Source organism: Vombatus ursinus, unplaced genomic scaffold (assembly GCF_900497805.2).
Source record: "Vombatus ursinus unplaced genomic scaffold, bare-nosed wombat genome assembly UNPS02014830.1, whole genome shotgun sequence".
Taxonomy (NCBI): domain Eukaryota; kingdom Metazoa; phylum Chordata; class Mammalia; order Diprotodontia; family Vombatidae; genus Vombatus; species Vombatus ursinus.
Genome location: NW_020954608.1, coordinates 27,120,535 through 27,134,655, shown reverse-complemented (window position 1 = coordinate 27,134,655; position 14,121 = coordinate 27,120,535). Strand labels below are relative to the sequence as shown.

Sequence of the window (14,121 nt, the reverse complement as noted above, 5' to 3'; positions counted from 1 at the left end):
TCTGTAAAATGGGGATAATATTATTTATACTACCTAGTGTTGAAAGGAAAGTGCTTTGTAGATTTTAAAGCAACATATAATTATGAGTTGATGTTTCTATTATCTAAAGCAGGGCCTCCCAATCTTTTTTTTTTGAGCCCTTTGGCAGCTTGATGACATCTATGGACCCCTTCTTAGAATAATGTTTTTAAATAATGAAGGAAAATGCAAGATTTCAGTTGAATTTCATGAAAATAAAAATATAACTTTTTTCCTATACAACTTCATTGGCCATTTGAAATTTCAGTTTAAGACCTCTGGTCTAAAGTAATGTTTAATAATTTCTCTGTGCAAAGAATTTTTCTCATCTAGACAAAATCAAAGATGAATCATAATATATGAAAAGTGAAGAAGAAAATATGTAAATAGAGATAGATATATACCTAGAGCATGTGATAGGAACTTGTGGCATGTAATTGGTAATGATAGTCAGTCAATAAGCGTTTATTAAGTGCCTACTATGCACCAGGCACTATGCTAAGTCCTGTTAGGACCTGGACCTGTGACTTTACTGGTACAAGGAACACCCAGGTGAGGAAATTTCTACTAAAGCAGGTCAGCACCTTCTCTGTGACTTACAAGCTTAGAGAGTTGGCTGGAGTGATAAGAAGTTAAGTGACTTATCTAGGGTCACACAGCCAGGACATCTGAGTTGGAATTTGGAATCAGGTCTTCTGGGATCCTAGGCTGGCTCTCCATTAACTGTGCCACAATAATAACTAAACTCTATATAGCACCTACTACGTGCCTGGCACTGTGCGAAACACTTTACAAATATTATTTCATTTGATTTTCACAACCACCCTCCAAGGTAGATGCTGTTATTATCCCTTTTTTAACAGTCCAGAAAACTGAGGCAAACAGAGGTTAAATGAATTGCCTAGGGTCACTTAGCTAGTAAGTATCCAAGGCTAGATTTGATCTCAGGTATTCCTGTCTCCAGGTCTCTATCCATTATACTGTCTAGCTGCTTAATGCCAAGTTGTTTCTTGTGTGATTTGATATTTGAGATTATTAATTGTTAGTTGCTCCATTCCAGTTGGGTCCACAATTGGGAAATTGGCAAAGATTGTGTTTCCCATCTTCCACCTCCCCACCAGTGGCTCTTGCCCCACTCTTGGTAGTCCCTATACCGCATGTTATTACTTTTTTCCATCCCCTGAGAATTAGCCTATTTCCAATTCTTGTTGTTTAACTAGTGTTCATTACCTCTCCCCTCACACATACACTCCTCATCACACATGTGCTGGATCAGCCCTTGACATCAGTGTGAAAGGAACATGGTGTCCAGAAAGATTAGAAGAAAAGAAAAAATGCCTAGAGAAGAAGGAAAAAGGAAATGTTCCAGTAATAGCTAAGAAAGGAAAGAATATGTGAAAGTGATTTTTAAAATGTTCTTTATTATTATGAACTTTCAACAAACACAAACATTCCAAAATACAAAGAACAAGAAGAGGATCGCACATGAAATTGTGAATTTCTACCCTGTGATTTAGTTTTTAAGTACATTTTGAATTTAACAAAGGAGTAACAAAATTGTCTTCTTGTTCCTTTCTAAACTTATTTCTTTTGTGTATTTTTTAATGGAAAATGATGTTATTTGCAATGGGATTCTCCCTCACACTCTGAATCTATTGTGGCATCAGTCTCTTAGGTGATTGTTATCAGGCCCTAAACCCTACTTTTTTGATGAGTTTGGAAGATCTACACTTGTCTCTAGTTAGTAGGAAATGCAGCTTTATACCTAGTACTAGAATGCCTCCTGAAGTGGGACATAGTTAAGAGAGCCTAACCTGGCTTTCCTGTGATATTCTAACATATAAAACTCCCATTACAAATAGCTGGACTAGATGAGCAATTCATCTGCTTGGTGGGACTTAAGGAACACCAGGAAGGCCTTCTTAGTCCCCGAAATACTTCTGTGACCACAGCCTAGGACTGATGTTTGAAATTCTTCTAAAGGTTCTTAACCTTTTTCGTGTCAAGAACCCCTTTTGGCAGGCTGGTGAGGCCTATCGACCCCTTCTCAGAATACTGCTTTTTATCAGCATAAAATAAAATGCATAGGGTTACAAAGGAAACCAATTATATAGAAATATAATTATCAAAGTATTTTTTAAAATTCATGAACCCCCAGAAATCTATCCATTGGCCTTTCTTGAATCCATAGATTCCAGGTTAAGAATTCTTGCTCTAACAGGAATGAAGCTTTGTATTATAAAGCTAGACATATGGCTTAAAATGCAAATTCCCCTAAGGACAGACATGACCTTCATTAAAATAATTCATACCAAGGTATAAATGACCGACATCAAATCCTTTCTGATGCTATTTTTTCATGGGAGAGGGAAAAACAAAAGGGTACAGAGCATTCATGAGATGAGGTAATGGATACTATTTAGAAGGGCATAGGCTCCAGAAAAAAAGGGGGCAGACAAAGGCAAATGTGGCCTATTTTACAAGTCTAGGGCTGACTGCTAAAATGAGATCAGCTCAAGCTATGCAGCATTAAATGGTGCCTCTTATTATAAGTCACCTTATTCTTTGAGCTAATGTGTATGTAGAGTCAGGAGAAAATGATAACTGGTCTTCTGTGGGGACTGGGTACTCTGTTATGGACAAGGCAATATATCCCGTAATCAGACCAAGGTTTACATACCCACTCAATCATCAGAGATAAGGATGTTGGCCCCCTTCCTTCTATGTCTCTAGAAATCTATGCCCCCGTCCTTGACCCCTCACTGCCCTTTGGGTGACTCCTTCAAGTATAAATTACAGACCTCAGGATAGAATTTCAGGTATCTAAGGATTAGGTCATTAGCTGCTAGGAGCCAAATGACAGTCAGCCAAAAAACAACAACAAAAAAGGGCCCATTTCCAAATGGGTATGACTTGGACTTTTATGGGTCCTCTTTCAGCTTTATTTTTGTCTCACTTTATAGTAGTTTGCTCTCAGCTTTTAAGTACCTTTATTCACCTTGGTCTTTGAGTGAAATGCAAATCATAAAATCTGAAGGCAAACTAAGGAAATTATATAAAACTTTAAGGGAAAATTCTGAGTAGATGATTTGCTCCATTTCAGCCCAAAGGTCAATAGACTTAATGCTACAATGGGAAAACTGCTTGTCCTCAAGTGCCTGAAATGCCTACCTAGAGGATGCTAGGAGAAATGATCAGAAAATACTGAGAAGCACCATTTAAACAAGTCATTTATCCATATGACCAGAATTTTAAATAAACCAGGCTCAGCCTAAAGAAAATTGGGTTGATGCAACCAGCTTCTGCATAGCCCCCTGAGCTGCTTTAGAAAATCAGCAAAGATACCACTCTGCATTGTAACAAAAGACAAGTTAGATATTGTTTCCCCTTTCTTGTCCCTTCCCTATTGATTTTCAAGAGAATTTGTGTTTGTGGGGAAATATCAGTGGCAATTAGATGCCCAAGTTGTTTTAACCAGCTGAATGAAGTTGAGCACAGCAGAAGAAATTGAATTGTAAAAGAAAATGAATGTTTCCGGCAAAAATAAATGTTAAGGTCCTGAAAATTCGTGATACCTGGAAAACTTAAAAAATTTCAATTTCTTATTCTAATGCTTTACATATTGCTTCAGAGAATCAGCTCACATCCAGGAAAGTTTGCATGAGAGGTCTCAGAATCATAGTTCTCCACTCTAGATAAAAGGCTAAAGCCCATCTGGTACTGTGCCATGGGGACATTTGGCCTGTATAAAATAGTATTACACAGCAGTAAATCTCAAAAATTCTATTAGCTACAAAACTTATATTGCACATCCCGAAGGTAGCACTTATAACAATTTTAAGTGATGGCCTGCTCAGTTGTTCATCCTACCAACCACTTAAAACTGGCTCACATTCATAGTCCCTACCCCCACACTGTCTTTGAAAGTCAGTAAGTCCCTGAACACATTAAAATGAAATACCAGTAGTCAGCCTAGCATCTTGAATTTCAAAGGTGGTCAACCTTTGTCCTAGCCATTCCTCTCTCTGTCTCTCTCTCTCTCTGTCTCTCTCTCTCTCTGTCTCTCTCTCTCTTTCTGTCTCTCTGTCTCTGTCTCTGTCTCTGTCTCTGTCTCTCTCTCTATTGTATTAGGTTAAGAGAGTATGAGGTAGTTAGGTGGCACAGTGATAAAGTGCTAGGCCTGGAGTCAGGAAGACTCATCATCCTGGGTTCAAATCTGGCCTAAGACACTTACTAGCTGTGGCAAGTTACTTAACTGTTTGCCTCAGTTTCTTCATCTGTAAAATGAGTTAGAGAAATAAATGGCAAACCACTCCAGTATCTCTGCCAAGAAAATCCCAAATGGGGTCCGGAAGAGTCAGACACCACTGAAAAAAAGACTGAACAAAAGACAGTATGAGCCTTTGCTTACAGCAAATATTCTTGTGATAACCCCCATGCAGCATTGATTTCCATTAAAACCAAACTAAAAAGAATTAGAAAGAAGAGGTAAAAGGCATTAAGGATTTGCCTTTTCACATTAGGTCCATTTGAGCAGCAATTATTTTCATGACAGCATTATCATTACTGAACTTAATTATAAACTAATTCATAAACTTGCCCCCTGTAAAGCATTATAATAAGATTTGATCTAAAACAATAACAATAACTTACATTTATATAGAACTTTAAAGTTTACAAATAGTATCTCATTTTTTTTTCACAACAACCATGAGAGAGAGAGATGTGTAAATTGTCCCCAATTTACAAATATGAAACTGAAGAAGGCAGAGGTTAAGTGACTTGCCCAGAGTCACATAGCTACTAAGTATTTGAAGCAAGATTTGACCTTGGCTTCTGATTCTAAGTTTAACTCTCTTTTCACTTAATAACGTAGCTACATCCTCAACTGATACGAGTAAGTAAAAAAAAATTTTTTTTCAATAAAGTTGCATCACAAATTATGTGTTCTACTTCATAGAAAGTAACTATTTCTAACTTGTATTAGTTATTTTAATACTAAACTCTTCCACCAAACTCTTACAACCAGCTTTTCTTAGCCAAGGAATGCAGTCATTTTTTCCTGAAAATAACAATTTTCTGCATTGCAACAAGACAATCCAGATGTCATGCCTGGAATATATCACAGCTGAAGCACTCCTGATCACATGTCACCAGCCATACTAGAAAAGCACAGACTCTCTTTGTGAGCTACAAAGCTATTATCTGCTCTTGATCCTATAAGAGACTGAAGTCAGGAAAGGAAGGATGGGCCCCATTTATTGTACTCTACCTGTTGTAAACTTATGTTCCACCACGAGACAATGAGGCTCTCCTTGTATTTCTTCTTCCTGTAAAGTTCCAGCCCCATCAAAACAGAAAGACAGATAGAAGAGAGAGAAATAGATGAGAAAGAGAGAGAGAAAGAGAAAGAGAGTTAATAGAACATTCACTTTTAATTTATGAAGTCACTAATCAGCAGAGGCTAAAGGCCCCAGAGAAAATCAATCTCATAAAGGGGAACAAAAAATAATTATTAATTTTTCGATATAGTAATTCACCCAAAGCTGCCTTAAATTTTTTAATGTTCTTGGGTAATATTGGTACTTTCTCACTATGAAGCTAATACATTTTGTCACTGGGATTCATGAGTGACTTTTTTTAAAGCTAAAAGTGAATTAATTGATTTCATTAAGCCATCTTCAGAATGAATTCACGTGGGTGTTTATTTTGCATATACCATAAACACAGGTGTTTACCAGAAGACAAAAAGCCCATTAAAGCTTTTCATCTTCGGGAGCTAGTTTTTCTCAAAATTTGTCCTGTGCTTTTGAACCAGCATTGTCATCAAAGAAGTATTATTGGTGCAGACAAGTTAGGTAAGTGAGCTCTGTGTCCAATTATCTCAAATTTATAAGCTAATGGTAACTTTATGGAAAATTGCTTCCAAAAATTGCATCTCTATAAGAAGTATGAATTACCCCAAGGACATATAAATTATAGGAGAACCTTATCCCACCGAAACTGAATGCGCTGAATAATGTAATATTTCAGTAAGGTCCAAAGGGACAGTCTGTGATTAAAGCATGGTTTCCGTTTATAAAGGAACTGTAGGACAGTCTTTCAGATTCCAGGATAATAAAAATTAAATTGCTTCACAGATGGCAAGATTCAACCCTTTGGAAGACAAGATAACATACAATCTTGTACTTTTCCTTTACTTTGGATATCAAATAGAATTACTAAAGCATCAACCAATTAGACTTCCTTCAAATGTATTGATTGCTTTGTTTTTCACTGTCCCTCTCTAAATACTCTGATTGACTAGTATGAGTTGTTAAATACTGAAATAGGCACCATAAGGAGAGATATTCTGTATTGCTTTTCCCTGGAGAACTTTCAGCACAAAATTAACTATTCTCTTTGAGGATGCCAGTGTTGGATAGTATAAAACAGGGGTGGAGAACCTGTGGCCTTGAGGCCACATGTAGCCCTCTAGGTCCTCAAGTGTGACCTTTTGACTGAATCCTAACTAACAAATCCCCTTAATAAAAGGATTTGTTCTGTAAAACTTCGACTTAGTCAAAAGGCTGCACCAAAGGGCCTAGAAGGCCACATGTGGCCTTGAGGCCACAGGGTCCCCACCCCTGGTATAGAATATCCTATTTAGTGGGAGGGGGCTGGTATTTATAGCTTCTTGAAGTTACTTCATTCTCTAAGATGACATTTAATTTTTAAAAATATGTTCAAGGGTGGCATACTGGTCAGAGTTGGCCTCAAGCCAATGAGATAGAGTTTAAATCCTGTCTCTGACACATGTGAGTTCAGATAAGTCACTTAACCTAGCAGTGCTCTAGGCAGCTCTCTGACACTATAAGTTGTAGAGAAGGTGCCAACTCGAATTGATAGAGAGAATTTCCTCATCTGAGAAGTTATCTATGTCAATAAAATCACAGGTCCAGTCCCTATTCCTACGTGCAGAACACTGTGCAAAGAAGTAGTGTACATACAAAAATGAGTAAGATACGGTCGTGCCCTCATGCAGTTGAGTAGGGAGGGAGGATAACACACACACACACACACACACACACACACACACCATAGAATCTTAGGCTAGGAAAGGATGTGAGAAGACACCCAGTCTACAACATCCCCAAGAGGTAGGTATCCAGTCTTGGCTTGGACACATTTTGTGAAAGCGAAACAATTACTTTCTGAAGCAGCTAGTTACCCTTTTGGATGGTTCTGTTGGGAATTTCTTCCTTAGTCAACTATAAATCTCCCTTTCTTAAAGTCGTTCTTAGTTCTGCCCTCTAGAGTCAAGCAGAGCAAGAAGACCTCCATCATATTTTACCTAAGTCCTCCTTTGTCCAAGCCAGTCTCTTCAAATGATACTCACAGAACATGGTTGCTGAGTCCCCTCAACATTTTGGTTATCTTCCTTTGGAAGGTAATTTCATCTTATCATATGTCCTCACCTCCCTCTTTCTGAGCTTATGTCTTTTGTGTCTCTCTTCACGCAGCCCAAGACTTATTTCACTTTTTTTTTTTGGCTTCCACGTTTTACTGTTGCCTTACATTCTACTTTCATTCTGTTAAAAACCCCAGGTAGTTTTAACAGAAACTACTGCTTAGTCATGTCACCCCTCCCTCGTACTTGTCAATATAAGTTTTAAATACAATATAGGACTTTACATTTATCTCTAATGCATTTAATCATATCAGTTTTGACTGATCATTCTAGCCAGCTGAGACCTTTTTGAATCCTAACCCTATCATCCAACGTGTTTTCTATCTCTTCCAGCTTTAACACATCTGCAAATTAATCAGCATACCATCTATGACTTAATCCAGGGCATTAAAAAAATATTGAAGAGTATAGAGTCAAGGACACATCTGGGGGACACTCCATCAGAGTTCTCCCTCCAAGATGGCATTAACTACTTTTTACTGATCATTCATGACTACTCAACGCCAATTTTTAAGTCACCTATCATCATTTAAACTACATTTTTTTATCTCGTCCAAAAGGATAGCATGTGAAACTTTGTCAATTTTTTTTTTCTAAATCTAGGTAACCTACATCTATAACGTTTCCCTGGTCTACCTGCCAAAAAAAGAAAATTGAGTTAGTCCTGTATAACTTCTTTAACTTGCTTTTTTTTTAAAGGTTTAATGATGCCTTTTGTTTTTACATGACAGTAACTTATAGATACTATCTTTCTACTGTCCAAGGCACTCTGCCTCCTGACCCTGCGCATTTTCACTGGTTTTCTGCCGTCCATGTAATTCTTTCCCTCCTCATTGTTTTTGGCTACCCTGGCTTTTTCAAGGCCCAGCTAAACCTTCTGCAAGAAGCCTTTCCCAAGCCCCTTTCCTCTATTTTATTACTTCCAATTTATCCTGTTTGTATCTTGTTTGTATATGGTTGTTTGCCCGTTGTTTTCTCCACTAAATAAACCATGAGCTCATTGAGAACAGGTAGCTTTTGCCTTCCTTTTTATCTCCAGCACTTACCACAATACCTGGCACACAGTAGGGGCTTAACAAATGCTGGTTGACTGTTGACTGACTAACCATCCCCTTAGTGAACTTTCCTTTGTGAGAAAGAAAAATATTTCTGCAAAACAAACTGACATAAACACCGCATTTGACAGTGCGGTCAATGTTCCGTAGCCATAGTCTCCCACCTCGCCAAGGTCCAGTTCTTCATATCTTCTCTAGGGCCAAGACTAGTCATTACAATTACACAGTATGAGACTTTGTTTTAGTGATCTTTTTATTCATATTATTAAAGTCATTGTGCATATTGTTTTCCTGATTTTTCCTTTACTCTGTAACATTTCATACTTATCTTCCGTTTCCCTGAGCTCCTCTTATTCATCACTTCTTATATGCAATAAATATTCCACTGGATTCATATGTCATAGTTTTTTTAAACTATTCCCAATTAAAGGGCATACACTTTGCTTCCAGTTTTTTCCTACCATGAAAAAGTATGATGAATATTTGTATATAGGTGTGTATACACATATATGTATGCTTGTATATATATAATATATACATATATATATGTGACTAGATCATTCCAAGAAAAGTCACTAAACTGTTCCATATACATGGCACGTGTACATGTATGTATGTGTGTATGTGTGTATTTTTGTGGTTGTTCAATCGTTTTAGTTGTGTCCTACTCTTCATGACCCCATTTGGGGTTTTCTTGGCAGAAATACTGCAGCGGTTTGCCATTTCCTTCTCCAGCTCATTTTACAGATGAGGAACTGAGGCAAATAGGGTTAAGTGATTTGCCCAGGGGTCACCCTGTATATGGTCAGAGGCCAGATTGGAACTCAGATTTTCCTGACTCTAGACCCAGCTCTCTATTCACTGCACTACTTAGCTGCCCATATGTACACACACAAACACACACACACACACACACACACACAAAATCTCTGTATATATCTCTTACCTCTTTGCTGTATATATTCTACAATGGTATCTCTGGGTTAACAGGTATGAACAGTGACTTTTCTTGGAATGATCTACTTCTTTTTGAAACCATACCTGCTTGCTATGATCATCCTTCCCTTTCTCTATATTCACATACCATTTCCATAAACATACTGGGTTGACTCTAGAATTTTGCCAGGTATTGAAGAGGCAGATTCCACTCTCCTTTCTCTTCTCCCATCCTGTGGTACTATTTCTGTTCTCCACTATCTTTTAAAAGTCATGAGGCAGCACAGGAACCACCTCCTCTAGCTCTTTCAGTTACCTGAGATTTCTCTTATCTTGCCCCATCTTGGGCCCATCACACACCACTTCCAAGCTATCTCTGCTGCGTCACTGTAGCTCCAGTCTCCACCTCCACCTGCAACTGAAAATCCCATTCCATGGTCCTGGGCTCTGATTGATGATGATTCATCTTAATCTTGCCCCAGTTTCAGGTCTGCCACTTCCCAGACATCTCCATGCCATGCTGCCCCACCTCCTCTGGCCCTTCTTCTGCCCCGCCCACTTTCCAACACTTAGAACAGTATATAAATCAGTACCACCATTCCTGGTAAGTGACTATGATCTGCATTCCCTCTGACTTTCCTGTCCAAAATTCCACCACTCCCCAATAACTGTTGTTTTCCCCTTCAGAGTGTAAGCTACTGGAAGGACTCTTTTGCTTGCTTGTATTTGTATACCCAATACTTAACTCAGTACCTGACACATAGTAATAGCTTAATAAATGCTTTGCCATTCACTCACTCACTCATTCATTCATTCATTCATATAGTTTACTTGGGCTTCATCATTTGAATATATTCCAATGAGATATTTCACATTGTTTTCTAATTATTCATTCTTTTGGATTTGTTTTACAGTGTCTTGATTTCTCATAAAGTCACTAGCTTCCAATTGCTCTATTCTAATTTTTAAAGAAGTATTTTCTTCAGTAATCTTTTGGACTTCCTTTTCCATTTAGCCAATTTTGCTTTTTAGGGCATTCTTCTCCTCATTTGGTTTTTGGACCTCTTTTGCCATTTGGGTTAGGCTATTTTTTAAGGTGTTATTTTCTTCAGCATTTTTTGGGTCTCCTTTAGCAAGCTGTTGACTTGTTTTTCATGATTTTCTTGCATCCCTCTCAGTTTTTCCTCTACTTCTCTTACTTGCTTCTCAAAATCCTTTTTGAGCTCTTCCAAGGCCTGGGACTGATTCATATTTTTCTTGGAGGGTTTGAATGTAGGAGCTTTGGCTTTGTTGTCTTTTTCTGGTTGTATGTTTTGATCTTCTTTGTCACCAAAGTAAGATAATATAGTCTGACTCTTTTTGCACTGCTTACTCATGATCCTGGCCAATTACTTGAGTTTTAAACTCTTTGTTAAGGTAAAAGTCTGTTTCCAATGTGAGAAGTGTACTGTCCCAAGCTTCGGGGGTTTGTACAGCTGTTTTCAGAGATACTTCTAGGGACCTGTAAATTTTCAGTTCTTCCAAGGTGGTATGATAAGGGGCGAGGTGTTTTCTCTCCACCACCACAACAAGTTCCACCGCACCAGTGTTCCTCCTGGCCCCAGGACCACCCTTCAGAACTGCGACCCAGATCCAAGCACTGGTAAAGCAAGAGATTCCTGCCTCAGCACTGGCAAAGAGATCCCTGCAATCCCCCTCTAATCAACCACTCGATTCCCCCTCAGTCTGTGGGCCGGAAGCTCAGGAAAAAGCCGCGGCTCTGGCCGAGCTCGAGACTTGCGTCTAAGACCTAGCTCCTCTTTCACCGCAGTCACAGACTTTTCCCACTGACCTTCGAAGTTGTCTTTGGCGTTCATGGGTTGAGAAGTCTGGAAACCACCACAGCTGTCTGCAATTCAGTCCTCTGAGGCCTGCTCCAGGGTCGCTGCGGCCTGCGCGCCCACGCCAAACTGCGCTCCTCTCTCCTCCCGGTGCAATATACCTTTCCGATCAACCATCCAGGCTGTCTTGGGCTGGAAATTTGTTTCACTCTGTCTTTTTGTGGGTTCTGCTACTTTAGAATTTGTTTAGAGCCATTTTTATAGGTATTTGGAGGGCCTTGGGAGAGAGCTCAAGACAGTCACTGCTTTCCCTCCGCCATCTTGGCTCCGCCTCATCATTTGAATATATCAAATCAGGTGCTTTCTTGCCATCTAACTTATCTTGGCTTTCAACACAGGAACATCGCAAAGTGCTAAGTTTAAGGAAAGAAAGGTTATTTCCAGTTCCAGGAGTGGGGTGGGGAATCAATGAAGGATAACTGGGGAATGTAAGGCAGTGTTTGAGCTGAGTTCAAAAACTGGGTGGACTAGACAAACTTCTTGGTGACTTTTTCTCAGGAAAGCTAAAATAAAATATAGATACTGATTTAATTTTTTAAAAATTCTGGCCATATTATCTTCCTACCTGCATGTTTAATTATGTCTGAATGGCAGAAATAGAATCTAAAAAGTTCATGAGAGACAAGTATGATAAAACTAACAAAATGAAGCTGAACAGGGATAAATGCAAAGTCCTATGTTTGGATTAAAAAAATATTCATCACCCATAAACAGAACTGGGGAGAAATAACTGAAAAGTAATTCATGTGAAAACTACCTAGAGGTTTTAGTGGGCAAGTTTAATACAGATCAGAAGCATGATGTGACAGCCAAAAAAGGCTAATGTTATCTTAGACTGACTGTATTCATAGAAACATAGTATCCAGTGTCCAAGTTGGGGATAGCCCCATTGCCCTCCTGGCTGGGCTACATTCACAGTAATGTTTTTGGTCCTGGGGACCATACTTTAGAAGCTAAATTGGCAAGCTGGAGAGTGACCAGAAGAAAGTGACCAGGATTGGAAATGGAGACTTAAAGGCATGACACACAATGATCTGCTGAAGGAGCTGAAGGCTTTTAGCCTGGAAAAGAGAAGACAGGGGAGACATGATAGGAGTCTTCAAATCTTTAAAGTTGGATGAGGGATTATTAGACTTGTTTTGTTTGGAGCCAAAGAACAGAACTGGTACCAAATGAGTGAAAGTTATAAAAAGTCTGATTTAGGCTCCACATAAGAAAAAAAAAACATTGTCTAAGAATTAGAATTGTACAAAAATAGAATGAGTCGCCTGTGAGAAAGTGAGTTTCCAGTCACTAGACATTGTCAAGCAGTGGGAGGAGAATTATGTGTTAAGGTTTACCTAGAATTAACACCTCCTCACTGCCCAACTCAACCCGCCTCCTGTGTTCCCACTCACCTGCTGCTGAAATGTGCTGGAGGAAGTCGCATCACCATGCCAACTGAATCCATGACAGATTTGTTACCTAATCTTATCAATCCTTCTACTCTTTCCTAATTGCCTCTTGCCTGCAATCCCCACATTGGCTGCCCCATACCTCTCCTCAAGCCTCCCATACTGCTGTTCTCATCCTTTCTCTCAGCAGAGGACACCAACTTGTATTTCACTCTGAAAATACAGGCCACTGACCCACAGTCTCTCTTCTCCCCTGTTCTATACCTGAAAACCCTTGTTCATTCCTATTCCACTGTAATCAAATACTGAAATCTTTTCTTGGCACTGAAAGACCTGCACTGGGGGCAGCTAGGTGGCGAAGTGGATAGCTCATTGGCCCTGAAGTCAGGAGGACCTGAGTTCTAATCCTGCCACGGACCAAACACTTGACACTTACTAGCTGTGTGACCCTGGGTAAGTCACTTAGCCCCAATTGCCTAAAAAAAAAATTTTTTTTTAAAAAAGACCTGCACTGTCTCTCTCCAATCTATCATTCTTGCAACCTCTTCTCTCCTGCTCTATACCAGAAAACCCTTGTCATCCTCTCTATACAGTTAGGATCAAATACACAAATCTTCTGTTTGACATTTAAAGACCTGCACAATCTCTCTCCAGTCTCTTTGTCCAGGTTTATTGACACATTTTTCCTCCGCATGCACTCTTCTGAAAGTCAGTGGTCTTGTTGCTGTTCCTCACACACAACATTTCATCTTCCATCTCCATCCCTTTGCATAGGCGGTGCCTGCAAGTCTTCACTATGTACTCCCTCCTCACCTCACCACCACCTCCCAGAAGCCCGAGCTCACCTCAGAGCTCCAACTTCAAAGCTTGGGTGTAGCTTCCTCCTGGAAGCCTTCCTTAATTACCCTAAGGAGCTAATGCCCCACCCCATTCCTTTGTTTTTACTGTGTGTCTGTGTTATTTCCCCTAGCTTGGTATAAGCTCCTTAAGGGCAGGATCTATTTTGTTTTTGTCTTTGTGGTCACGGTAGCACAGTGGCTGGCACGTAGCAGGTGCTTAATTTGTTGGTTTGATTAATTGTGGTTGCTGTAGACAGCATTCATGATTTGGGTAGGGGTTAGATTTAAGTATATCTGAGGATTCTTCCAATTCCAAGGCTATGATTCTATGATTCACATGTCTCTGACAATATTCCTGCTTTAGTATATTAGCTTGACATTTGTTCTTTTTCATGTGGCATCTAGAATAGCATCATGTGTACAATGGTAGCTAACAAATGTACGATAGTGGTGATGAATGCACAGCATGAGCTGTGGGTAAAATTTGGGAAAACCACTGGGGGTGTTCTTACATGGTGTTTTGTTGTTAATATGCCCTAAATGTCATGG

General features: G+C 39.3%; 1 protein-coding gene across 1 annotated transcript in view; it reads right to left on the bottom strand.

The window, feature by feature from the left end:
* The window catches only part of FAM107B (family with sequence similarity 107 member B), a 313,216-nt gene that overhangs the window by 184,320 nt on the left and 114,775 nt on the right, over positions 1 to 14,121 (bottom strand). The window contains exon 2 of the mRNA XM_027838744.1: positions 5,291 to 5,348. Within this exon, the coding sequence (XP_027694545.1) occupies positions 5,291 to 5,348 (58 nt within the window). The remainder of the gene's footprint in view (positions 1 to 5,290; positions 5,349 to 14,121) is intronic.